Genomic DNA, 26,659 nt, shown 5'->3' on the forward strand with positions numbered 1-26,659 from the left:
AATTGTTACCCTATTTTTTCAGAGAATTTTCAATACAGGTCATTCTGCTTGAACACACGTTTCATTAATGCAGATTTGTTGGGGGAATTGGCGTGAACTTTTAAAATGTGCATTGGCTGTAATGTGATTACATCAACAACACTTGAAGCACTGTTTCTAAAGCACAATTTGTCAGTAGTGTGATGTTGCATGAACGCAACCATCTTGATGTAGACGAACTACCTGTATTTGGCACTGTTTTCAACAATGTATGCTTTTAAATGGAACTGATTTTGGGACAAGTTGCACATTCTGTTTTCCTTCTGTACCGTTTCTTTGACAGATTTTTTTTTACATTCCCCCAAACATAATGTAGCAGATGTTTCTTGTGAAATACATAATCAATCTCTTAAGTGTTTGCAGCTTTCCACAATGAAATTACCTCTATATTTCAGGCTTTGCTTTTCCACAATCACTTATCCTTGCTGGGATTTCGAAATGCCATCCTTGTTACAGAGACGCAGACACGGTACGTTGTTAAAGATGAGGATGCAAACAAATTGCTGTTTTCACTCTGAGTCAGAAAGGATAAAACTAGCTGAGATTTTATTGTTTTGGTCTTTGTTAGAGCCATTGCCACTGCTGCTCACCATCCAGACCCAGAGTGACCAACAATTTCCATGGAAGCTTCTGTGCACTGGTAACCTAGTAACACAAATGCCTCTTGAAGTTTGTCTCACTGCCATGATCTCTTTCAGGAGTCAGTACTTTCTTCTATGCAGGATGAACTTGAGTTTTTACCCATTTTGTCTGCTCACTGATGTCTGATTGAGTTCTTCAAGCACCATTCAGCTGCTGACCTCCTAATGGCCTTTGGTTGAAAAATAGACAACAGAGCTGAATTGCAGACTGACATGAAAGTGATTGCCCTTGATGTCAAATCAGCATTTGACGAAGTACATGCACCAAACCACCCTGGAAAGCTTGAAGTCATTGGTAACAAGGGGTTGGAAATCTCTAGTGGTTGAAGTCATACCCAGCACAAAGAAAGATGGAAGGTCATGGAATCAGAGATGTGCAACATGGAAATAGACCCTTTGATTCAGCTTGTCCATGCCGACCAGATATCCTTAATTTATTTGGACCTATTTGCCAATACTTGGCCCATATCCCGCTAGACCCTTGCTATTCACATACTCATCCGAATGCCTTTTAAATGTTGTAATTGTACCAGCTTCCACCACTTTCTTTTGCGGCTCATTCCATACGTGCACCACCCATTGCATGAAAAAGTTGCCCCTTAGGTTCCTTTCCTGTCATTCCCCTCTCAACTAAAGCTATGTCCTCTAATTTTGCACTCCCCCAAGACAGGGGAAAGACCTTGCCCATTTACCTTATCCATGTCCCTCATGATTTTGTACACCTCTATAAGGTCACCTCAGTCTCTGCTCTGGGGAAAACACCCCCCAGTCTCTTCAGCCTCCCCCTTTAGCTCAAATCCTCTTTGGCATCGTCCTTGTAACTCTTTTCTGAATCCTTTCAAATTTCACAACATCTTTCCTATTGGAGGGAAACCAGAATTGGGCACGATATTCCAAAAGTGGCCTAACCAGTGTCCTGTATAGCCGCAGTGTGACCTCTTAACTCCTGTACTCTATACTTTGACCAATAAAGGAAAGCATGCCAAACAACTTTTTCATTGTCTTATCTCCCTGCGACTCTCCCTTCAAGGAACTATGAACCTGCACTCTAAGGTCTCTACTGCCACCCTCTGTCTTCTACCTTGGAGCCAGTTCTGTCTCCAAATGGTTAGTTCTCCCTGTATCCCACATGATCTAACCTTGCCAACCAGTCTACCACAAGCAACCTTGTCAAACGCCTTATTGAATTCCATATAGGTCACATGCACTGCACTGCTGCCTTCAATCCTCTTTGTTCCTTCTTCAGAAAACTCAATCCACTCAGTGAGACATGATTTCCCACACACAAAACCACATTGACTATCCCTAATCAGTCATTGCCATTCCAAATACATGTTAATCCTGTCCCTTAGGAATTTCTCCAACAACTTGTCCACAACCAATGTCAGCCTCAGGGGTCTATAGTTCCATGGCTTTTCCTTCCACTTGACTTAAATAGTGGCTCCAAGTTAACCAACCTCCAGTCTTTTGGCACCTCACTTGTGGCTATCAGTGATGCAAATATCTCAGCAACTGTATCCAGCCATCACTTCGCTTACTTCCCATAGAGTTCTAGAGTACACCTGGTCAGGTCATGGGGTGTTATCCACCTTTATGCATTCTAAGACACCGCGCACTATCTCCTCTGTAATGCAGTTATTTTTCAAGATGCCACCATCTGTGTGTTAGTCAGAGTAATTCAGCATTGAAACAGACCTTTGGTCCAACCAATCCATGCCAAACATAATCCCAAAATAAACTAGTCCAACCTGCTTGCTCATGGCCTAAATCCCTCCAACATTTCCTATTCATGTATTTAGCGAAATATCTTTTAAATATTGTAATTGTGCCTGTACCTACCATTTCCTCAGGAAATTCATTCTGCATGTGAGCCACTCTTTCATTTAACGTGGGGGGGGTCACCAAACCTCAGGTTGTTGAGCTGGTGAGTTCTTCACATTATCCTCAGCCACTGTGGGATGTCAGATCTCAGTCAAGTCGGTCCCAGAGCATCCTGACAGAAGTTGCACAGGGTAGTGTCCAATACTTAGCCACCTTGAAATGCTTGATGAAAGAACCTCCTTTCATCGTCATGTCAGAATTGTGGTTTTTCATTGTTGATTGCACAATGTTTGTTCCAATTTTTGGCTCCTTGGAAACTACAGAGTTATCTTCCACAAGCCCTGTCCAAGTTTCAGGTTTGGGCTGACAACAGGCTTGGGCTTAGACATTCAGTGACGTTATCAACACTGATTACTCGACTTTCAATATCTCAAGCCAGAAACTGAACTGGACTCAGTACACAAACAAATTAATGATGAGACCAAGTCAGAAGTTAGGAATTGTGTGGAGAAGAACTCACTTTACATCATCCCAAAGCTTGGAGGATTGCAACTTTAACAACACTGGAGAAGCTTGACCCCATCCAGCACAATACAGTTCGCTTGATTGGCCACCTTGTCCACTACTCTCGCCTTTCACATTGAAAAACATTGTCTGCACTTTATTCCACATTCAGGTTGCACTGCAGCAACTTGTCAAGGCCTTTCCCACACTGCTGAGAAGGGCGGGACTGCAGGCACCTACAAGTTTGCCTGCTTCCACTCACCAATTTGACTTGGATTTACATCATTTTGCTTTTGTTCACTCATGGGATGAGGGCATTGTTCGCTGGGCTGGTATTTGTCCATCCCTCATTGTCCTTGATAAAGGGGTGATGAGCTGCCTTCTTGAATAGTTGCTCCCCATATGTGGGGATGGTGAGGTGTGTTGCTGGAAAAGCACATCAGGTCAGGCAGCATCCGAGGAGTAGGAAAATCAACGTTTCAGGTCAGAGCCCTTCAGCCCTTTCCTGATGAAGGGCTCCAGCCAGAAACTTTGATCTTTTTGCTCTTTGGATGCTGCCTGACCTGTGTTTTCTATATGCTATCAGCAGACCTGCAATGCCATTAGGGACTGAATTCCTGGATTTTGACCCAGCATGAGTGAAGGATTGTCAATGTATTACCAAATCAGGATGATCAGTGGCTTGGAGGAAAACTTGGAGATGATGTATCTGAATCCCTTGTCCATTGAGACAGAGACAGAGGTATCGTTGGCTCGGAAGATACTGTTTGAAAGAGCGTTAGCTGATTTGTGCATTACAGCTTGTAGATTGTTGCTCAGTAGCAACAATGTATACAATGGTGGAGAGGGTGGATATTTGCGGATATTGTGCCAATCAAGCAGCTGTTTTGTTCTGGATGGTGTCGAGCCTTTTGAGTGTTGTTGAACTTGCAGTCATCCAGGCAAATGGTGAGCATTCCATCACCTTCCTGACTCTTAGCTTGATGGACTGGCTTTCAGGAGGTGAATTATTCATTGCAGGATTCCTCGCCCAACCAGCTCTTGTAGTCACTGTATTTATATAGTCAGTTGAGTTTCTGGTCAGTGGTAACCTCAGATAGTAGGGTATTCAGTGACGATCATCCCATTGAATGTCAAGGGATGTTGGTTAGATTGTCTCGCTGGGGGATGGTCATTGCCTGGCATTTATATGGCATGAATGTTACTTGCCAGTTTGCAACCCAAACCTGGAAATTGGTAAGTTATAAACCACAAGTCTTGAATTTCAGTTCTTGTCAAGGGGTGCTGATTATTTTCTCTCTTTTTGGAGATAGTCATCAGCTGGTACTTGTGTGTAAGTACTTGCCTACTTGTTCACCCATGTCTGGATATTGTGTGGATCCTGTTGCTTTTGAACACCGAACTGCTTCAGCACCTGAGGAGTCGTGATTTGTGCTGAACATGGTGGAGTCAACAGCAAACATCTCCACTTCGGACCTTATGGAAGGAAGATCATTGAAGCAGCTGAAGGTGGTTGGACCTGGGACACTACCCTGAGGAACTCTGCACTCATTGATTTGTGAACAAGTGACCAGTTATTGATGACAAAGGCACTCGACCTCCGCCAATTGTATTTGGTTCTCAGGTTGCTGAACAGTTTTGGCCCGTCAACAGAGAGCCTTCAAACCATTAATTACCTGCATAGTGATGTTGTCTCTGATCTCTGCAGTCAGCCACTTTAAGCCTGAAGATAATCAGTTCACCTTTCCTTCAGTTGTTGTACGCTGTGAATTTTCATGAATAAATCGCAAGTTTTTTATAAATAAATCAGCCCCCGGGCCTCATGGAAACCGATGAAAGTGTCCAGGGAAGGAAGACTGAGGAACAGTGTTCTGACCAGCTGAAGAGCCAAAAGTATCATCTCAGCATAGGAATCACAAACGGCTTACCCATTCCTTCCCCCATTCACAACTCTTTCTCTTTGCCCGAATTGATTTCTGATTTGGTATGTGGTTGTGAGGGGAAGTTTATAAGAGGATTTGAGTTCAAATTAGCTTGAGTTATGTGCTGATGGTTTATAATTGTTTATCTGTAGCATGAGTCAGATGACTTGAAATAAACTTTTTTTGGCAAGTATAGAAACTTGGTTCGTGTTTTCTGTCAATTTGCTTTGAAGAAAAGAGTTTTATATTGGGGAATTTTGCATGTGTTTTGTCAGAAATTTTGAACATTTGTCATTACTCCAGGGAATAAGACCATAAGACATAACAGAAATTAGACTATTCAGCCCATCAAATCTGCTGTGCCATTCAAACATGGCTGATAGATTTTTCTCTCCATAACCTTTGATCCCCTTGGCAGTCAAGAATTATCTATCTCTGTTTTCAATATACTCAATGACCTTGCCTCCACAGCGTTGCGTAGCAATGAATTCCACAGATGCACAGAATAGTGGTGCTGAATTTCCTGTGTCCTACCGCAGTAAAATTTGACACGGTTGAATTTCTAGAACTTGCATGTTATTGGCACCTAAAAATCATAGAATCCTGCAGTGCTGAAGCAGGGCTTTTGGCCCATCATTCTGACCTTCAGAAGCTCATCCCACCTAGACCCATCCACCTGTGTTATCCCTGGAACTCTGCATTTTCCATGGCTAATCACCAAACCTGTACATCATTGGACTGAGGGAGGGAACCTGACAAAACCCACACAGACACTGGGAGAATGTGCAAACTCCACACAGATAATCACCCGAGGCTGGAAGTGAACTACTGGACCACCACCTCACCCAGCAAAGACTGCATTGACTCAAGGAGGCATCTCACCAACTTGGGCAGTTGGGTGTTTGCAGTAAATGCTGACCTGGTCTGTGATGCTCATATTCCATGATTACATTTAAAGCACAATGCGTTTTGCTATTCAAGAGGTTTGAGAACTTGGCTTCTGGTCAACTTCAAAAATTATGAAAATGTCAACAGCTGACACAAATATGGACAACTTAAGAGTGGATTTCTGGCAAGGAGCCTCAACACGAGGAATGTGACAAACATTGATACCTTCTTTTGTGGTGCAATGTCTTTTCAGGTGTAGGGTTATGGTAAGAAATGATTTCTGCAGTTCCTTGCGAGTCAAAGTCTTGTGCTGTAATTAGGCTGCGATACATATTCTCGCACTGAAATGTTGGATTCTGTGTGCGAGAAGAGCATGTCTTCAATTGTTGTAAAGCAACAGCAAATGTCCAACATACCATTCTGTCCTTTTGAAGTAATACTACTTCAACAAGACTGATGCGTTTATTGATGAATTGTGATGACTGATTGAACAAAAGTAATGGCAGTGACAATAAGCTCATACTTATTTCTGATCTATATCACCCCTGTCAATAGTGAGTGATTTTTTGCATATGTTCAACTTGAATTTCCGCCGATTATTGAGTCTTCTACACAAAGTTTGAATTTCATAAGCAATGTGCAGAATTTGTAATACGAAGTGCCACCTAGTTCATTCCTGTGAAACGCTCTTTGCTGAACTGCCCATACAGATATCGTGGATGGCTGGCTCGACGCCTGTGCTATTTCCTGTTTGTTGATGGATGCACAGTTTACCCAGATGTTCCCTTCCTGGAGCACAAAATAATCAACAATGCAAGGTAAGAAAATTATTGGTACAAAAGCTGTTAATGCAGGAAAGTTCTCCCACTGCCTTTTCCTTCCTTTTTAGAATGGGTTTATAGTGATTAAAGCAACTAATTCTGTTTGTGCAGAGTTCAGGAAGCCATTAGGGAAAACTCATGTAGTATATATGACCAGAAGTCAACTTGTAACATGAGGAATGTGCTCGGAATCTTCCACCAGATCCAAGCTACAATCTCGCCCCTCTTACTCAGGTACGAGTCCATTTCACAACTTGGTAAAATGCTGCATTTGTGCAAAACTGTCCCTGCACTGAAGTCATCTGGTTGTTCTTGCACATGCTGTGATTTCCCTCTGCATACATTTCAAACAGGTATGCTGTTTTGGAAAATGTAGGGGGTGATGGATTCTCAGGGCAACGTAGCACACATAGCCAAGTTTCTTGTATTGAGACTGGCTCTAATGCAACGAGGGGCATGTGGGCTTCGAAGAGATCAATTGTAATAGGGGATTCTGTAGTCCGAGATACAGACAGACGTTGCTGTGGCCAGCAGAGAAAAAGCAGAATGGTGTGTTGTTTCCCTGGTGCCAGGATCAAGGATGTCTCAGAGAACCAACGACATTGGAAGGGAAAAGGTTGAGACTCTGAAGGGCGATTACAGAGAGTTAGGCAGAAATTTAAAAAGGAGGTCCTCAAGGGTAGTAACACCTGGATTACCCCCAGTGCTACGAGCTAGTGAGGGCAGGAATAGGAGGATAGAGCAGATGAATGCATGGCTGAGGAGCCTGTGTATGGGCGAAGGATTCACATTTTTAGATCATTGGAATCTATTTTGGGGGAGAAGTGACCTGTACAAGAAGGATGGATTGCACTTTAATTGGAAGGGGACAAATATACTGGCAGGGAAATTTGCAAGAACTGCTTGGGAGGATTTAAACTAGTAAGATGGGGGAGTGGGACCCAGGGAGACAGTGAGAAAAGAGATCGATCTGAGGCGGGTACAGCTGAGAACAGAAGTGAGTCAAACAGTCAGGGCAGGCAGGGACAAGGTAGGACTAATAAATCAAACTGCATTTATTTCAATACAAGGGGCCTAACAGGGGAGGCAGATGAACTCAGGGCACGGTTAGGAACATTGGACTGGGATATCATAACAATTACAGAAACATGGCTCAGGGATGGGCAGGACTGGCAGCTTAATGTTCCAGGATACAAATGCTACAGGAAGGTTAGAAAGGGAGGCAAGAGAGGAGGGGGAATGGCATTTTTGCTAAGGGATAGCATTACAGCTGTGCTGAGGGAGGATATTCCCGGAAATACATCCAGGGGAGTTATTTGGGTGGAACTGAGAAATAAGAAAGGGATGATCACCTTATTGGGATTGTATTATAGACCCCCTAATAATCAGAGGGAAATTGAGAAACAAACTTGAAAGGAGATCTCAGCTATCTGTAAGAGTAATAGGGTAGTTATGGTAGGGGATTTTGACTTTGCAAACGTCGACTGGGACTGCCATAGTGTTAAAGGTTTAGATGGAGAGGAATTTCTTAAGTGTGTACAAGACAATTTTCTGATTCAGTATGTGGATGTACCTACTAGAGAAGGTGTAAAACTTGACCTACTCTTGGGAAATAAGACAAGGCAGGTGACTGAGGTGTCAGTGGTGGAGCACTTTGGTGCCAGCGACCATAATTCTATTTGTTTTAAAATAGTGATGGAAAAGGATAGATCAGATCTGAAAGTTGAAGTTCTAAATTGGAGAAAGGCCAATTTTGACGGTATTAGGCAAGAACTTTCGAAAGCTGATTTGGGGCAGATGTTCGCAGGTGAAGGGATGGCTGGAAAATGGGAAGCCTTCAGAAATGAGATAACAAGAATTCAGAGAAAGTTTTTTCCTGTCAGGGTGAAAAGGAAGGCTGGTAGGTATAGGGAATGCTGGATGACTAAAGAAATTGAGGGTTTGGTTAAGAAAAAGAAGGAAGCATATGTCAGGTATGGACAGGATAGATCGAGTGAATCCTTAGAAGAGTATAAAGAAAGTAGGAATATACTTAAGAGGGAAATCAGGAGGGCAAAACGGGGACATGAGATAGCTTTGGCAAATAGAATTAAGGAGAATCCAAAGGGTTTTTACAAATATATTAAGGACAAAAGGGTAGCTAGGGAGAGAATAGGGCCCCTCAAAGATCAGCAAGGTGGCCTTTGTGTGGAGCCACAGAAAATGGGGGAGATACTAAATGAATATTTTGCATCAGTATTTACTGTGGAAAAGGATGTGGAAGATATAGACTGTAGGGAAATAGATGGTGACATCTTGCAAAATGTCCAGATTACAGAGGAGGAAGTGCCGGATGTCTTGAAATGGTTAAAGGTGGATAAATCCCCAGGACCTGATCAGGTGTACCCGAGAACTCTGTGGGAAGCTGGAGAAGTGATTGGTGGGCCTCTTGCTGAGATATTTGTATCATCGATAGTCACAGGTGAGGTGCTGGAAGACTGCGGTTGGCAAACGTGGTACCACTGTTTAAGAAGGGCGGTAAAGACAAGCCAGGGAACTATAGACCGGTGAGCCTGACCTCGGTGTTGGGCAAGTTGTTGGAGGGAATCCTGTGGGGCAGGATGTACATGTATTTGGAAAGGCAAGGACTGATTAGGGATAGTCAACATGGCTTAGTGCATGGGAAATCATGTCTCACAAACTTGACTGAGTTTTTTGAAGAAGTTACAAAGAAGATTGATGAGGGCAGAGCAGTAGATGTGATCTATATGGACTTCAGTAAGGCGTTCGACAAGGTTCCCCATGGGAGACTGATTACCAAGGTTAGATCGCATGGAATACAGGGAGAACTTGCCATTTGGATACAGAACTGGCTCATAGGTAGAAGACAGAAGGTTGTTTTTCAGACTGGAGGCCTGTGACCAGTGGAGTGCCACAAGGATCGGTGCTGGGTCCTCTACTTTTTGTCATTTACATAAATGATTTGGATGCGAGCATAAGAGGTACAGTTAGTAAGTTTGCAAAAGACACCAGAATTGGAGGTGTAGTGGACAGCGAAGAGGGTTACCTCAGATTACAACAGGATCTGGACCAGATGGGCCAATGGGCTGAGAAGTGGCAGGTGGAGTTTAATTCAGATAAATACGAGGTGCTGCATTTTTGGGAAAGCAAATCTTAGCAGGACTTATATACTTAATGGTAAGGTCCCAGGGACTGTTGCTGAACAAAGAGACCTTGGAGTGCAGGTTCATAGCTCCTTGAAAGTGGAGTCGCAGGTAGATAGGATAGTAAAGAAGGCATTTGGTATGCTTTCCTTTATTGGTCAGAGTATTGAGTGCAGGAGTTGGGAGGTCATGTTGTGGCTGTACAGAACATTGGTGAGGCCACTGTTGGAATATTGCGTGCAATTCTGGTCTCCTTCCTATCAGAAAGATGTTGTGAAACTTGGAAGGGTTCAGAAAAGATTTACAAGTCTGTTGCCAGTGTTGGAGGATTTGAGTTATCGGGAGAGGCTGAACAGGCTGGGGCTATTTTCCCTGGATCGTCATAGGCTGAGGGGTGACCTTATAGAGGTTTACAAAATTATGAGGGGCATGGATAGGGTAGATATGCGAAGACTTTTCCCTGGGGTGGGGGAGTCCAGAACTAGAGGGCATAGGTTTAGGGTGAGAGGGGAAAGATATAAAAGAGATCGAAGGGGCAACATTTTCACGCAGAGGGTGGTACGTGTATGGAATGAGCTGCCAGAGGATGTAGTGGAGGCTGGTAGAATTGCAACATTTAAGAGGCATTTGGATCGGTATGTGAATCGAAAGGGTTTGGAGGGATATGGTCCGGGTGCTGGCAAGCGGGACTAGATTGGGTTGGAATATCTGGTCGGCATGGACGGGTTGGACCGAAGGGTCTGTTTCTGTGCTGTACTCTATGACTCTATAACTTGCACTCTAAAGAATTAACTCTCGAGTTGTTGCTGGCTAATTAAACCACAGTGGGTTGATGTATGTTTGGACTTGGATTTACTTGATTTGCTTTCGGAAACCCTTATGAGCCATTTATTTACTGAGAGGGCAAGTTCCAATCCAGGGCTTATCGGAACTCTGGGACCTTCTCCTAACTATGGAATTCAGCTGGTTAAATTTCAGTTATGCTTTTATGGTCTTCAGAGGTTCTCCACCTTGGTTTGTGGCAAGCTCCCTTGGTTTAGCAAAGTAGAGAATGCATGCTAATAGGAGAGAATGTGAGTTCTGTATCCAACAAGAAATAAGCATCTGGATTTCTCTGTTGTTTGGCTTAGAGTCATAAGGTTTACAGACAGTGCAGAAACGGACTCTTTGGTCCATCTTGTCCATGTCAACCAGGTGTCCCAAATTGTTGAATGATGCAGCATTGTTTGTGTGTTGGACACCTAGGTGCAATGAATCTCTTCTGTTCTTTTGATAAATATATTTTAACTTTGTGAAGTACAATCAGATTATGAGTGGCACAGATAGCCAGATGGAAATGTGAATGAATTCAGGACAACGTATTTAAATGCAAGGTGTGTTTGACACTTGTTAGGATGACCAGTTGGATGCTGCTGAAAATATTTAACTGGGTTTTCGTGAATCTGCAAGTGCATCGAGGGCAAATTGAGATGCTGCGGAAAGCAAGTAAAGAGGTGAGGCACTGATCTTTTAACCTGTTGGGAGAACTGTTGCAGGAGAGACAGATTCCATCTGAGGATTTAAGTTTCTTCTGAAAGGATTGAAAACTGTAGCCCATCATGGGATACTAAAGGTACTGCAGTCAGGGTTTTGTTTTGATTCGATTCAGAATAACTGACCAATGCTTCAGTTACCTGACATTCTGCTTTTGCGTTGCATTGCAGCATTATCTTTTTTCAGGCAGCTGACTGGAATTCCCCTGGGAACCAACATGCTCAGATTCATTCTGTTACAAAAATAGAAATTGCTGGAAAAGCTTAGGCTTGGCAGCATCTGAGAAGAGAAATCAAAGTTTGTTGGGATCACGTGACCCTTTCTCAGGAGTTCTGAGGAAGGACCTGAAATATAAACTGATTTATTTCCACGATGCTGCCAGTCCTGCTGAGCTTTTCCAGCAGTTTTGTTTTTTCTGCATCCACAGTTCTTTTGATTTTTCATTTGGTTAGTTCCTTTAAGCAAGTTAGATTGAAATGTGTGTGCTGTAACCAACCATATTCTCTTAAAGAATTTAAAGAATATCATTTATACAGTCTTGTCACTGTTTTCACAGCACAGGATGAGAATGTAATGACCAGTTGTCTTGAATTGTATCTGCATTAAATGTGGATAGATATTTTTCCTTTTTTTTGACAGTATGATGGTCCATTTGTCTTTGTGCCTCTTCATAAGTCTCGCCTCGACTACCTACTGGTTACCTTTGTCCTTTTCTGCCACAGTATTAGAGTCCCATACTTTACTTGTGGGGAAGATGTCCAACTTCCATTTCTCAGGTAATGACTGAAACCACGGTCAAGTATTTTCACACCTTTGAGTGTGAAGAATGTGCGGTTTTCTTGTGTTTTTTTACCATTTGGTTCAGATGTGTTCAGCAGCCCCACTGTCAGCAGAAGGTTTATTTGCTTGTATACATGTGATTGTCTTGGGCAGAAAATGACAAGATCAGTTTTCTTCAGGTTGGGCATATATTTGTTATTTCTGTGCAGTGTTTAGATTGAACCTCCAGAATTGCTATTGTTAGAAAGCATCATGACTTTGACGCCGTTGTCACAAGTTTTTCACAAACTAAAATGCAGCACAGCCTCTGTGCTTGGATGTCTGTTTGCTATGCTATTGACATTCATCTTGTTTTTCACCTGCTCAGGCCTCTGCTTCGGAAATTGGGAGGCATTTTTACTTCACATGATCATGGAGACCACTTGTTCCAGGTTGTTTTAAATTCGGTATGTGAGAAACATTTTCTTCTTTGAAATACTTCATGAAATCTAAATTTGCAACACTTGATCTGAGAACCAATTTGAACTCAGCGAAGATGGGTTTGTTTTCTTGATGTGAGTTACTTTGTCATTTTTAATTCGAGCAGATACAACAACAGTCTTGAAAGCTGGGCAGAATCATTTTGGGGAACTGACCAGGCCCCCTCCAAAATGTAATATAATTCCACTTCACCAATTATTGTGGAACGTATTAAATATTATGCTGCATGTAAAATGTAGTGACTCCGAGGCCTTGAGGAGAGAGTGTTTAACCAATATTGTTGTTCAATATGCTGCCTACAAATGTTAAAAATGTTGTACTTAGTTCCTCTGCTTGTTTGTCGTTACAGTTGGGGTATCAAGCAAGACAGACAATGTCTGTCAGGGCGCAGTTAGCTAAAGGAAGAAATCAGTTTGGACTGAAACTACTGAAACCAGACTGAAAATAATTTTTTTTCCCAACAAGCAAACATGGTTCACATAATGATCCAGCTCACATGAGGAACAAGCCCATTCTTTATATTTTGCAAAATCAGACGATATTTTGCATTTCCTAACTAAGAAAAATGGAATAAGATACACCCATGAGCTTGTTACCAAAAATAGCTGGGAATCCACAGTTGATCTGAAGCTGAAATAGTATTGTTTCAGCAAAGACCTATCATCATTTAACTCAGTAAAAACTCAAAGAACTGCGGATGCTGCAAATCAGAAACAAAAACAGAAGTTGCTGGAAAAACTCAGCATCTGGTAGAAATCACAGTTAACATTTGGGTCCGGTGACCCTTCCTCAAGACCCAAAATGTTAACTCTGATTTCTCTACACAGGTGCTGCCAGACCTGCTGAGCTTTTCCAGCAACTTCTGTTTTCAATGCTTTAACTGTTAGTGCATTGACACACATTTTGATCACTTCATTTTTTTTGTTCAGCTGGAAGTGTGAAGGAACATTCATTTACTTAAAAGATCTCAAGGACTGGGAATTGGTATTCTGGAGCCAGTCGTTAAGCTGGGTAAAACATGGACAATTTATCTAATTGCCTCCTGTTCCTCCTCCGAATGACCCTTTGCTGTCAAGTTTTTCAGAGAGACTTCAACCTGGCTTTTTTCGAAGTGTTGGAAAAATAGCCTTCTGTTTCTCGTGCTCTCTGTAGCTCTCCTCCCCACCTTTTTATTTTCTCCTTTCCTGAAAAGTAGTGACGTTACATTCCTCCTAATAGTCATAAGAGCATCCAAACACTGTGTTTTGACTTCTTCTAATTACATACCTGCCATCCAGTTTGTGTTCTCGAAGTTCGCACACATGCATATAGATAAATTCAAGCACTAAGCCTCACCATGTAGTTGTCAGATGTTGTTCAGCCCATGCAGGATTAGGTATCAGGCTTCTGCTAAATTGTTTGGCTGCGGTTCTGAAGTAGTTTGATTTTCTTCACTGTTTTTCATTTTACAGTACATCGAGGAACTGTTGAATGAGCAGCAGAGCCTGGCAGTTTACCTGAAAAGTCCTGTTTCATGTCCTGTGCTTTCAAGTCTCTCAGGATTAGTGTGGTTGTCTCAGGTGTTTGATGTTTTTCAGAACTGTTTAATACCAGATGCAGTTCTCATACCTGTTGGTGTAGCTTATGATCGCATCGTAGAGGAAAACTACTTGGAACAAATGGTAAGATTGTTTGTGTGCAACCTTGGAGATGACATGAAAATTACTCAGCATGGTGATTGGACTTTATCAGACCTGCACATGATTATTATTTCTGGTTTGTGAAAGAAGCTTCATCCTATCTGAACATGAATTGTATATGTTTTCTTGTTTCATCTAATCCTATAGTATGAGAATGACAAGTGTAAAGATTGACTTTGGCGCTTAATCTTGGTTTTGCAAGATTCAAAAACCTACAGTCTTGAGTGAACTTTGAATTGAGTCACATCTGTCCAGAAAGCAGGCAGCCACTTTGCATACAGTGGCAGAGAGGAACACTGGTTAGGAAGGCAAGACAATTTTCTGTTCTTCACATTGTGATTTGAGTTATTTTCTTTCATGTGAGCAGGCAAAGCCAATATTGATTTCATACTTCTTCGATCCATGGTATTGTACCTTACTGTCCACCTCTATCACGTGTGTGAGACATTGTGTTTATGTTCTGCAAACAACAGTTATCCACCAGGTAGTAGATAGGAATGGTTCAGGCCTTGTTTCCAGGAAGAAGCAGAAAACACATGACAATCGTAATTGAGAGGGTGGGTATTTGGAGAGTGGTGGTGGACATGCAAAGGGATTGCATGTCCTTGGTGGTGAGGAGACGATTTTGAACAGGAAATGTTTACATAGATATGAAATGTGAGAAGAATTGCACAAGTAAGTGGGGAGGGGTTTGACAAGGGGAGAAAAAAATCAAGTCAAAGTCAGAAAAAATAAGTTCACTGAGGCTGGCACAAGTAGAAACAGTTGATCTATCTGGGAAGCCATGTTTGTGGACTTTGGGAAAAGATACAGGATTGGGTCAATGAGCTGAGAAGCTATTAGGAGAAGGTCATCAGATGAGGTGAAGTTGGTGACATTTGTGGACACAATAGCCTGATGCTTCATTGTATGGTCACTATCCAGGGAAGATTGGAGAAAGTGTCCATGAGGTGGTGCTCAGCCTCAACAATGTAGAGGACAGTGTGCCAGACAACAGTAGCACCACTGTTTTGGCAGGCTTGATGACAAAGGTAGAATTGGATCGAGTGCACAGAGTGCCATCAGTTCAAAGAGCATTAGATTAGGACAGTGAGGAGGAGAAAGAAATTCATGCAACCTATGTCACATCAGCAGTTCCAAATGAACACATTGAGTGAACCTAAAAGGCCAATAGAAGGGGTCCAGATCAAGGGTGAGTGTTGGAGGTAGGTGAAGTTGTCTGTGGGATAGGGAGAGCACACCTGTCCAAAAGAAATGAGCATGGAAGTTGAAGTGACGGAAAAAGAATTCACCGTAATCGAGCCCAAAATTCATGGACTTGGGGGTTCAGGGGGATAAAACTAAGACTTTTGCTGTGTACGGAACGTGCAACATCGCAGTGTAAGATCAAAAGGGATAATAAAGAAATTCTGAGAAAGTTTGAGGAAAGCTGCATTTGGTGTCATTGATGCACGAGAACATAGAACATTTTCATTGAGGAGCAGGAATAGATCATTCAACCCTTGTTCTTCTGTTTCCACTCTTCTCTAATATCATGGCTGATCTGATTTTGGTTTCAACTCCACATTTCTGTCCATGTGTGTTAAACTTTGATTGTTGCTGGACCTGAGGTTCCTTAATCTTTTGATAATTTTGTTTAATTGGTTGCTAAACACTGCTGTTCGTTCGTGTGCAAGAATCAGTTAATTGGTGTTACTGAACCTGGGTATTTCTTGAAATTAAAATCAAAGTTAAAACCTTCAAAAACCTCACAATTGATCCAATGGTTCTAAACTAGACTTTTCGAATATCCAATCCTAGACACTTGAATTATCAATTCGAGATGTCAATTTGTAACTTAAATAATTTGCAATTTAGTGACAAGACAGTAACTTCAGTGAAAAATCATTTAAAAAAAAAGTAATGTTATGTCTTATTCAAACTCCATACTGTTTGTTTTCCGCCACATTTCCACAAAAGACAGTCAGACAGACAAGTGCATTTTAGGGATAAATGAAAGAAAATGACAAAATTGGCCAGGTCACATAGGTGTTTTTCATGATACAAGGTTTCCACAGGAATAGATTATTGTTTCAAGGTTGATTTTCCAAAGATATTGATCAGGGCTATCTTTGCAGTTCACTGACAAGAAGTCTGTAATACTTCAAACTCGGTTTCTCTACTCTGAACATTCAATAGCTGATTACAGGGGGTTAGCCAGGGAGCTTGCAAATCTTCATGCGGTGCCATTAACAGCCAAACTAATCTGTTGGACTATAACCTGGTGTCCAATATGATTTTTCACTTTACTCACAGAAAACATAGCCCAAAAAGCTAGTTTAACATTCTGGCCTCTCCCCGTCAAACTGACTGTCTCCCCACAAGGTCTGAGTTCCAGTTAACATTGGCTATTTGCTTGAACTTTCAAGGCATGGTGGAACTGACTCTGAGGTTCGTCCTCCTTATTGACTAAAAGTGCTGTGTTTCGATATAATGGTCTTCACCAGTAAAAAATCATCTATAGAATCTTTTGTTCAGGGATCAACTTGCAATTGATTCCAGGCCTGACCTCTCAAATAAACAAAAGCTTGTTTGTTCTATTTTTTTGCAATACAAGCTGTTGGATGCAGACCAAATGTTACTTTCAGTTCACAATTTCCAATTCACAACTCTAAACCAAAACTGATGACGCAATAAAATTTTTAAAATGAAAAATCTGTGGGTGTTCCAACAAAGCGAACATTGACTCACCCTTTGAAAGGCTGCAACAACTTTAGAAAGGATCACCCAAAGTACTGTCTTGAACAAAGAGCCCACGAACAGGCCCTTCGGCCCTCCAAGCCTGTGCCGATCCAAATCCACGATCTAAACCTATCGCCCAATTCCTAAGCATCTGTATCTCTCTGCTCCCCACCTACTCATGCATCTGTCCAGATGCACCTTAAATGAATCTACTGTGCCTGCCTCGACTACCTCTGCTGGCAACGTGTTCCAGACACCTACCACCCTCTGTGTAAAATACTTTCCGTATGTATCCTCAAACATTTCTCCTCTCACCTTGAACGCGTGACCTCTTGTTATTGAATCCCTCACCCTGGCAAAAAAAGCTTATCTCTGTCCACCCTGTCTGTACCCTTAATGACTTTGTAGACCACAATCATGTCCCCCCTCAATATCTTTTTCGAATGAAAACAATCCTAACCTACTCGACCTCTCTTCATAGCTAGCACCTTCCATACCAGGCAACATCCTCATAAACCTTCTCTGCACCCTCTCCAAGGTGTCCACCCACGTCTTTTGGATAATGTGGTGACCAGAACTGTACACAGTATTCTAAATGTGGCTGAACCAAAGTCTTGTACAGTTTTAACATGCCCTGCCAGCTCTTATACTTAATACCCTGTCCGATGAAGGCACGCATACCATACACCTTCTTGACCACACTATCCACTTGTGCAGCCATCTTCAGGGTACAATGGACGTGAACTCCGAGATATCTCTGCTCATCAACTTTTCCCAAGGCTCTTCCATTTATAGTATCGTTCGCTCTAGAATTAGACCTTTCCAAAATGCATCCCCTCACATTTGCCCAGATTGAACTCCATCTGCCACTTCTCCGTCCAAATCTCCAGTCTATCTAGATTCTCCTGTTTTCTTTGACAATCCCCTATGCTTTCTGCTACTCCACCAATCTTCGTGTCATCTGCAGACTTAGTGATCATACCACCAATATCCTCTTCCAGATCATTTATGTACATCACAAACAACAGTGGCCCTAGCACTGATCCTTGTGGAACACCACTGGTCACCTTTCTTCATTTCGAGAAAGTGGGGAACAAGAGAAAGGGTTGGTCCACTAAAGGATAAGGAAGGAAGGTTGTGTGTCGAAACGGATAGGATCTGTTGATATATCTTCAACTACTACTGTCTCCTGTTGCTCAACCAGTTCTTTATCCACCTTGCACGAACACCCTGCACATAATGTGACTTAACTTTTCTTCATGAGTTTACCATGGGGAACCTTATCAAATGCCTTACTAGTCCATGTATATGGCATCTACAGCCCTTCCTTCATCCATCAACTTGGTCACTTCCTCAAAGAACTCTATTGAGTTGTTAAGGCACGATGTCTCCTGCACAAAACCATGTTGCCTATCACCGATAAGCTCATTATGTTCCAAATATCAATAGATCCTATGCCTCAGTACCTTCTCCAGCAACCTTCCCACCACTGATGTCAGGCTCACTGGTCTGTAGTTACGCGGAATATCCCGACTACCCTTCTTGAACAGGTGACAACATGAGCAACTCTCCCGTCGTCCGACACATTACTTGTGTTTAAGGATGCTCCAAAGATATCTGTCAGGGCCCCAGCTATTTCCCCTCTCGCCTCTCTCAGCAACCTGGGATAGATCCCATTCGGTCCTGAGGATTTGTCCACCCTATTATCTTTTAGCCTACCCAACACATCCTCCCTTCTTTATGTCAGTGATCCAGAGTAAACAAACTTCTATCTCTAATCGCAACATTTATTCTGCCCCTCTCCTCAGTGAACACTGATGCAAAGTAATCATTGAGAATCTCCCCCATTTTGTCAGGTTCGACACACAATCTTCCTTCCTTATCCTTTAGTGGACCAACCCTTTCTCTAGTTACCCTCTTGCTTCTTAAATATGAAGAAAATGCCTTAGGACTCTCCTTAATTCCGCTTGCTCAAGTTATTTCATGAGCCCTTTTAGCCCGCTTGATTCCTCGTTTAAGGTTGTTTCTACTTTCCAAATATTCTTCCAAAGCCTGTTCTGTTCTTAGCTGCCTGGACCTGAGGTATGCTTGCCTTTTCCTCTTGGCTAATCACACAATTTCTGCTGTCATCCAGCATGATTGAATCTTGCCTCTCCTATCCCTTGTTTTCAAAGGGACATGCCTATCCTGCATTATCTTCAACCTATCTTTGAAAGCCTCCACATATCAAATGTGGACTTAGCTTCAAATACCTGCCCCCAATCCACATTTCCCAGTTCCTGCCAAATTTTGATATAATTGGCCTTGTCCCGGTTTAATACTCTTCCCTGAGGACCACTCTCATCTTTGTCTACAAGTATTCTAAAACTTCAAGAATAGTGGTCACTGTTCCCAAAGAAATCCCCCGCTGCAACTTCTACCACCTGGCTTGGCTCATTTCCCCAACACCAGGTCCAGTATGGCCCCTTTGTAGTTGGACTATTGACATATGCTCTATAAAACTTTCAGGATGCTCCTTACAAATTCTGCCCCATCCAGACCTCTGACATGAAGTGTGTCCCGGTTAATGTTGAGAAAGTTAAAATCTCCCAACACCACCATCCTGTTGCCTCTACATCTTTGCATAATCTGTTAACCTATTTGTTCTTCTACGTCAAGGTCACTGTTGGGAGGCCTGTAATACAGCCCCAACAATGTATCTCCACCCATAATGCCTCACTACCCAAGCCCTCCATTGTGTCCTCCTTTAGCACAGCCATGATGCCATCCCTGACCAGTAATGCAACTCCTCCCCCACCTTTTACTTCCCTTTCTGTCCTGTCTGAAGCACCTGTAGGTCAGGCAGCATCCAAGGTGCAGGAGAATCAACGTTTCGGGCATAAGCCCTTGAGGCATTCCTGAAGAAGGGCTTATGCCCGAAACGTCAATTCTCCTGCTCCTTGGATGCTGCCTAACCTGCTGCGCTTTTCCAGCAACACATTTTTCAGCTCTGATCTCCAGCGTCTGCAGTCTTCACTTTCTCCTGAAGCATCTATATCCTGGAACACTTGGTTGCCAATCATGTCCCTCCTTCAACCAAGTCTTTGTGATCGCAATAATGTCATCACCCCCAGGCACCAATCCAAGCTCTGTTTGTCTGCCTTACCACCTATACTCCTTGCACTAAAGCATACGCACTTCAGACCATCAGTTCCCTTGCATTCCTCTGCTCTCTGTCTTCGCTTCCCCTTAGTAATGCTAACTTCATGATCCTGTTTCTTAGAGTCTCTGCAGTCCTTACAGTTTCCACCTTACTGTCTACTAGTCTTCTGGTTCCCAGCTCCCTGCCACATTAGTTTAAACCCTCCCCAACAGCAGTAGCAAAAACTCCTCTAAAGACATTAGTTCCAGTCTGGTTCAGATGCAGAATATCCAATTGTAATAGTCCCACCTTCCCCAGAACCGGACCCAATGTCCCACAAATCTGAACCCCCTCCCTTCTGCACCATCTGTCAAGACATGTTTCACCCTGCCTATTCTTTTATTTCTACCCTAGTTAGCATGTGGCACTGGTAGCAATCCTGCGATCACTACCTTTTAAGGTCCTCTTTAACTTCTCTCCTCGTTCCCTGAATTCTGCTTTCAGGACCTCATCTCTTTTTTTACTTATATTATTGGTGTTTATATGTGCCATGACAATGGGCTGTTCACCCTTCCCTTTCAGAATGCTTTGCAGCCGATCAATGACATCCCTGACCCAAGCACCTGGGAGGCAACCTACCATCTGGGAATCTCATTTTCGGCCACAGAACCACCCATACAATAGAATTCCATATAACTATGACCCTATGAGTCTTTTTCCCGCCCTTCTAAACAGTAGAGCCTGCCAAGGTGTCATGATCCTGGCAACTGCTGCCCTCCCCTGGTGAGCCATCTCCCCCAACAGTATCCAAAATGTTTTGGAGGGAGATGACTGCAGGGGACACTTGCACTGCCTTCCTACTCTTTCTCTACCTTTTGGTCACCCATTCACTGTTTCCCTCAGCAATTCTAGTCTGCGGTCTGACCAATTCATAAACGTGCTATCCACGACCTCCTCAGCATCACGGGTGCTCCACAGTGAGTCCATCCGCAGCTTCAGAGCAGTCATTTGGTCACACGAGCTGCAGCTAGATACACCCGAAAGTGTAAGAGTCTGGGATGTCAATCAAGCAAGAGACACATGCTATGGGTCTTCATGTGACTGACAACAATGTGCCACATGGGTACTTTTCCTGATTGTGGTTTTTAAAGCAGACATCACATTGACATGATCAGCTTCTAATGTGGCTCACATCATCTTAGTTTGCTGATTTGTAGCATTGAGTGACTATGGAAACAGTTTTTGTTAAGTTACTGAACTGACTACCAGCAGTTAAGGCCAGTTCAGTGATGTATGCTTTGGCATTTCCAGGGTAAATCTTCAAAGACTGGAGTGTCATGGGATGCTTACTTTCAACTAGAGGGTGTTGTCCTTCTGCTTTCTGTCTCGGAGCTTACAGAAAGGCAGGATGCTTTATTCTGTTGACCACACTTGTTGCAACCTTTGATTGTCCTGAGACACCCTTCTCTCTTTCTCTGCAAAACTAAACCAAGACATGAAGTCTGTCTTTATTGAGCCCAGCTGTTGTTGCTTTTGTTTCGCATGTAAATGTTTTGCACTTTGATCTTGGTGTGCCTCACCCTGAAGTGCTCTGACCCACATAGTGACCAGGCCATGCAGACATATTGGGTAGAAATGATTGCAATCACATGACACTCATGATGATCCCCATTTTACCTTCAATTAGACACTGTTCCAAAGCGTAATCCCCTTATAAAACCTTGCATTAATGACTGCAGATTCATACAGAATTCTGGACACAGTTTCCATTTGCTTGAGGAAGTGAGAAGCGTAGAACAGGTAAATGAAGAGGGGGTCGACAAAATCTTAAGATCCTAATTTGTTGCTTCATTTAGTCTATGAAAATGGCTTTATGACAGCATCTTTATTGCTTGATGAGCAAAGTACCTTTGTGACGTCACAAATTCACTGGCATGATCTTCATGAGAGGACAGGAAGATATTCGAAGAAAATTTAGTTGTTTGGTTTGTACCAGAGTATCACATCAATATCTCGAATGCTGACACATTTGTAACTTGAAATTCGTAGTTAAATGTTGTAAATTTCTGTAGGGACCTGGAAAGACTAGTATTTTTGCAGCAGTTCGTTGGGTGCTCAGGTTCCTACAAAAGAACTACGGCTGCATCCGGATGGATTTTGGACAGCCAGTTTCTCTGAAGGTATGAAGTGGGTTTTTCTGTGTTGGAGCACTATGGTGTTGCATATTTAGCGTTAGTGCGCATTCATAAAAGCGGGCAGTGAACATGAATTCCCTTGAATAATTCAGTGACGTGCATCAGTTGAGAAATATTTTAGACTTGAATTCTGGTCAAAATAGATTATAATTTCAACAACCTGTACAGTCATCAGTCTGTTGGGTTAGTTGATACATGAGTGGATGTGTACTTGCAAAAGTATTTGCAGCTCTTTGGCTACTTTTAGTACAATGCCCAGATTGACTGAAGTCAGTTTTAACCTGACATTCAACAAGAACCTGCATTTATATAGTGCCTTTAAATGATAAAATGTTGCTCAAGATTTGTGAAGTGCTTTGAAGTAAAATTTGACAGTGAGACACGTAAGGAGATGCAATGTAAGGTGACCAAAAACATGATCAAAGCTGGAGGTTTGAAGCGATGTCTTAGGTGGGACAGAAGAAATGTGAAACACTTGACCTTTCTAATGTGGGTTGACAGCTTAGTTTGCATTTCTTTGAGGAGTCTCGTTCATGTGGGTTTTTCTCTGCTCTAGGATTACATAGAGAATGAAGGAATGCATTTGTGCAGCTCTGCAATTCCGCTCCAGAAGATCTTATTGCCCTGTGTGCTCGGATGCAGGTGAGGAAGAGAGACATTGAGTGTTTTGAGCACTAAGTAACTCAGTTCACCGTTGAAGGTTCATTTCCTTTTGTGTCCTTTTTTCAATACCTCACAGTATGTGTTGGGCCTTCCAACTAAGATAACTGTGCCACCATAGAGAATAAATCAAATCCGAACATTTTTTGAAAAAAGTGATCTTAAAACATGTGTGCATCTTAATGGCTAGGTTAATCCTCAGTGATACAATATTAGACTGACTAGAAGGTGCCAAGTTCACTGCTTATTTTAGAGTCAAGGAATTCTACAGTACAGAAACACACCTTTCAGTCCAATTTGTCCATGCTGACCAGGTATCCTCAATGAATCTTATCCCATTTGCCAGCATTTGGCTGACATCCCACGAAATCCTTCCTGTTCATATACCCATCGAGATGCCTTTTAAACATTGTAATTGTACCAGTTTTTACCACTTCCTGTGGTAGCTTTTTCCACACATGCACCACGCTCTGCTTGGCAAAGTTGTCCTTAGATCCTTTTTATATCTTGCCCTTCTCATCTTAAACCAATGCCTTTTCGGTTTGGATTCCGGTACCCTGGGGAAAAGACCTTGACAGTTCACCTTATCCAACTCACATCTCAGCCAACCTTGGTAATAGTTAATTTGCAGGGAAATAGTAAGCATTATATTCAGAAAAAGAAACAGCTGGGAGGAGGTTATTTGGAAAGGCTCAAGATAGAAGTTGTTTTTAGTGGAGAAGTGCTGGCAGTGTATGAGATTTTCCATTTGAAGTTTTTTAGAGAGTGAAAATCTTATTTCTGTTACTCTAAAGATAAGGGACATTCAAGTGTATGTGCAGGATTGTCATTCCAAGAGGGAGATAGCGATTGGATAAGAGTGGTTGTCAGTGGTTAAAACTTGAGATTCTTGTGCACTATTTCAAAGGGAAAAAGACGCATTCGTTCAGAGAAGAGACACAGAAAAAAGGTTTAAAATTAATTTTCAGTACAAATACAATTAGCTGAAAAATGAAAAAAAAAGAATTTATGTCGTGCCTTTCATGACCTCAGGATATTTGAAAATGATTTACAAACTGTGAAGAATTTGAATTATCGTCAGTGTTGGGCATGGGGGTAAACTGTCGTCAATTTTTGCATGGCTGGCTCTGCAAACAGCAATGTGATGATGAATAGATTACCTCTTTGTTCAGTAATGTTAATTGAGGGATCAACATTGGCAAGTGCTCTGGGGATGATTCCCTTCAAGGTTGTGTCATGGAATCTTTTATAACAACCTGACAGCAAGGATGGGATTGTGGTTTATCATCCAATTCAAAACTCAGGAACTGCGGCAGCACAGCCCTCCCTCTGTAGTCCAATGAAGTGTAAGCATTGGCCATATCCCTCTAAACCTTTCCTGTTCACATATCTAACGGCCATCTGGTTTGAAGCCCTAAATGGAAGCTATGAGCCCTGGATAACACTTTGTTTCACAATCTATGATTGAAACCCATACTTTAATGGAAGCACATAAAAAGTGCAACAGATAATTGAGTAACATTCATCCTGACAAAATGGGGGCATTTTCAGCTAAAATTCATCCCTTAATATGCCTGAACTCTCCAGCATTGTAACCCTCAATCTCATAAGGACAGCTGCAACCTGTTGATTCTGAGCATACTCTGCTGGAACATTTCCACACTCTGGAATCATGCATGGTAATATTGTTTGGAGTGTGGGAACTAAGACCAGCATATAGATTAGATTTCAAAAGCTATTAGTGTTGTCCTCCGGTGGTTTCTTATTTGTAAATACTATGATTTTAACCTCCAAGGTATTACCTTTCAGTTGTCCTGATGCATACATATAGATTCTGTGTTCATTGTTTTCTGGAAAGATGGAAATTCAAACTTAAACATAGCTGTTCAGACAACTTGATAAGATAGAAACCAAAAGAACTGCTGATGCTGTAAATCAGAAATGCTGGTAAAGCTCAGCAGGCGTTGTTTGTCATCAACAAATCGTCAATATTTTAATATAAGGCATTATGTTTCAGCACTGATGCTGTGTACTATGAGAAGTCTCAGGACTGGCTATTGAACAATGATGAATTGATACAACTCAGCAAACACCATCGAGCGCTAGTAGCTGATCTGGGACGACACATGCTTTACAGTAAGTTGACTGGCACTGATGAACACCTACGCCTACTGTTCAGGGATCTGTTTGTCTACGTGCATCTTCAGCAATTCATCTGTTCTACTTCAGCTATTTCATGCAATCTTAAATTCTACTTGCAATTTGTGCCAGGTGAATTTGGTCAAGTTTAGCATTGACCCTAAAGGGCAATGTAATTTAGTCGTGGGAAGTAGCAAAGTTATATAACCACAACTTGAGGAGACTGCAGGAGCTTGCAACTTGATGTTCCAGACTGTGGCATCCTACCTCTTAGTCATCACATCTAGTTAACCTCTCATGTATTATTGTTAAAGAGTCAGTTGGAGTCACATGTAAAAGGAAGGTTAACATGACTGGTATCATCGTTTAAAACTTGAACCACTCGAGCCAATTTGAACTGTCAGGATATTGGCATCAATTCTAGTACCGGTGTGAAATGTATCCAGAACATGACCCTATTTTGGAAGACCTGTTGATCTCAGTTTAGAAAGTTAGAAGTTTTTCTATTCATTCTGATCTGTAATTAAAAGTTTTTGGTCTTGTTCAGAATTATGAAACTGTAGTGAAATTGGTACTGATGTCCTAACTCAAGCTTCATTTACAATGAGTTTTGGATTATTTTTATTTGAATGCTCTTTCTCTTTTTCATTCCATTTTTTTGCATCTCTTGAAACCTCGAGTACCCTATAATTCCAAAACAAAAAGTGATACATTTGAAGTTGTGGACTTACATATTGATAATTTTATGGAACGTCATCAGTTGGAATTCTTAAAACATGTAAATAACAAAGTCGTTCTCAGGAGTACAGCACAGTTCACTGCAGAGCCGAATATTGTGTATGCTTCTGATTCCTTTGCTAACATGATCCAGGTGAGGACAAAATAGACTTCAGTTTTGTCCTTTTGAAACATAAATAGTAAGGGAAGAATCTGTTCTTCAGGAGAAGATGGTGTAAAGAATCTACCATCCTTACATGGTTTGGCCTGTATGTGACTCCAGGGTTCAGTAATATGGTTAACTCTTAACTGTCCTCAGAAATAGTTGAGCAAACCTTTCAGTTGTATCAAACCATGAAATAGTTCAGAAACAGAATGGAACCTGACCTTGAACTGGGTGTGGGATCAGACCATATGATGTCCCAGTCATCACCATCATAGTATCTGGGTGCATGCTGTTCTGCAGACAGGATAGACCCAGTATAGTTTGTGGAACAGTGGCATAGTTTTGGGAGTGAGTTGCCTCAGGCATCTTCAACATTGTGTCTGGACGCCATGAAGTCTTATGGTATCAGATCAAAAATGGGCATGAGTTCTCCTGTAGCACCACCATCTCTTTATTGACAAATGTGTATTTCATTTTGAGCACCACTTGGAGGAAGGGTGCAGACTGTACAAAAAATGGGGAATCACTGACCATCACCCAAAAGTGGCACCGCACCACTACTGCTGTCTGAGCTTGTCAAGTCCTGATTGATGTGGCTCCTCAAGTAGATTTGTGGCAGGTGATGAGGGAACCAACAAGACGGAAAAGCATGCTTGACTTTGTCATTCCCACTCATCTTGTCACTGATG

The 26,659-nt window shown here is 42.1% G+C and overlaps 1 protein-coding gene across 8 annotated transcripts in view; it reads left to right on the forward strand.

The window, feature by feature from the left end:
• LOC122543105 (glycerol-3-phosphate acyltransferase 1, mitochondrial-like) overlaps positions 1-26,659 on the forward strand; it is a 103,099-nt gene that overhangs the window by 11,409 nt on the left and 65,031 nt on the right. For 7 of the 8 annotated variants that reach the window (XR_015754853.1, XR_015754852.1, XR_015754851.1 and 4 more), the window contains exons 4-13: positions 435-508; positions 6,526-6,633; positions 6,748-6,870; positions 11,173-11,272; positions 11,952-12,088; positions 12,460-12,538; positions 14,024-14,233; positions 22,166-22,273; positions 22,845-22,930; positions 24,966-25,084. Coding sequence is in view for 5 of the 8 variants with exons in the window: in XM_043681365.2 (XP_043537300.2) it covers positions 435-508; positions 6,526-6,633; positions 6,748-6,870; positions 11,173-11,272; positions 11,952-12,088; positions 12,460-12,538; positions 14,024-14,233; positions 22,166-22,273; positions 22,845-22,930; positions 24,966-25,084 (1,144 nt within the window). In the remaining 3 variants the exon portion in view is untranslated. Of the gene's footprint in view, positions 1-434; positions 509-607; positions 680-6,525; positions 6,634-6,747; positions 6,871-11,172; positions 11,273-11,951; positions 12,089-12,459; positions 12,539-14,023; positions 14,234-22,165; positions 22,274-22,844; positions 22,931-24,965; positions 25,085-26,659 lie in introns of those variants that run through there. The other variant, XM_087984344.1, reaches the window with a different exon arrangement.

The sequence above is a fragment of the Chiloscyllium plagiosum genome, unplaced genomic scaffold, assembly GCF_037043375.1.
Source record: "Chiloscyllium plagiosum isolate Xiang-an unplaced genomic scaffold, Cpla_swu_hap1 HiC_scaffold_48, whole genome shotgun sequence".
Lineage (NCBI taxonomy): Eukaryota > Metazoa > Chordata > Chondrichthyes > Orectolobiformes > Hemiscylliidae > Chiloscyllium > Chiloscyllium plagiosum.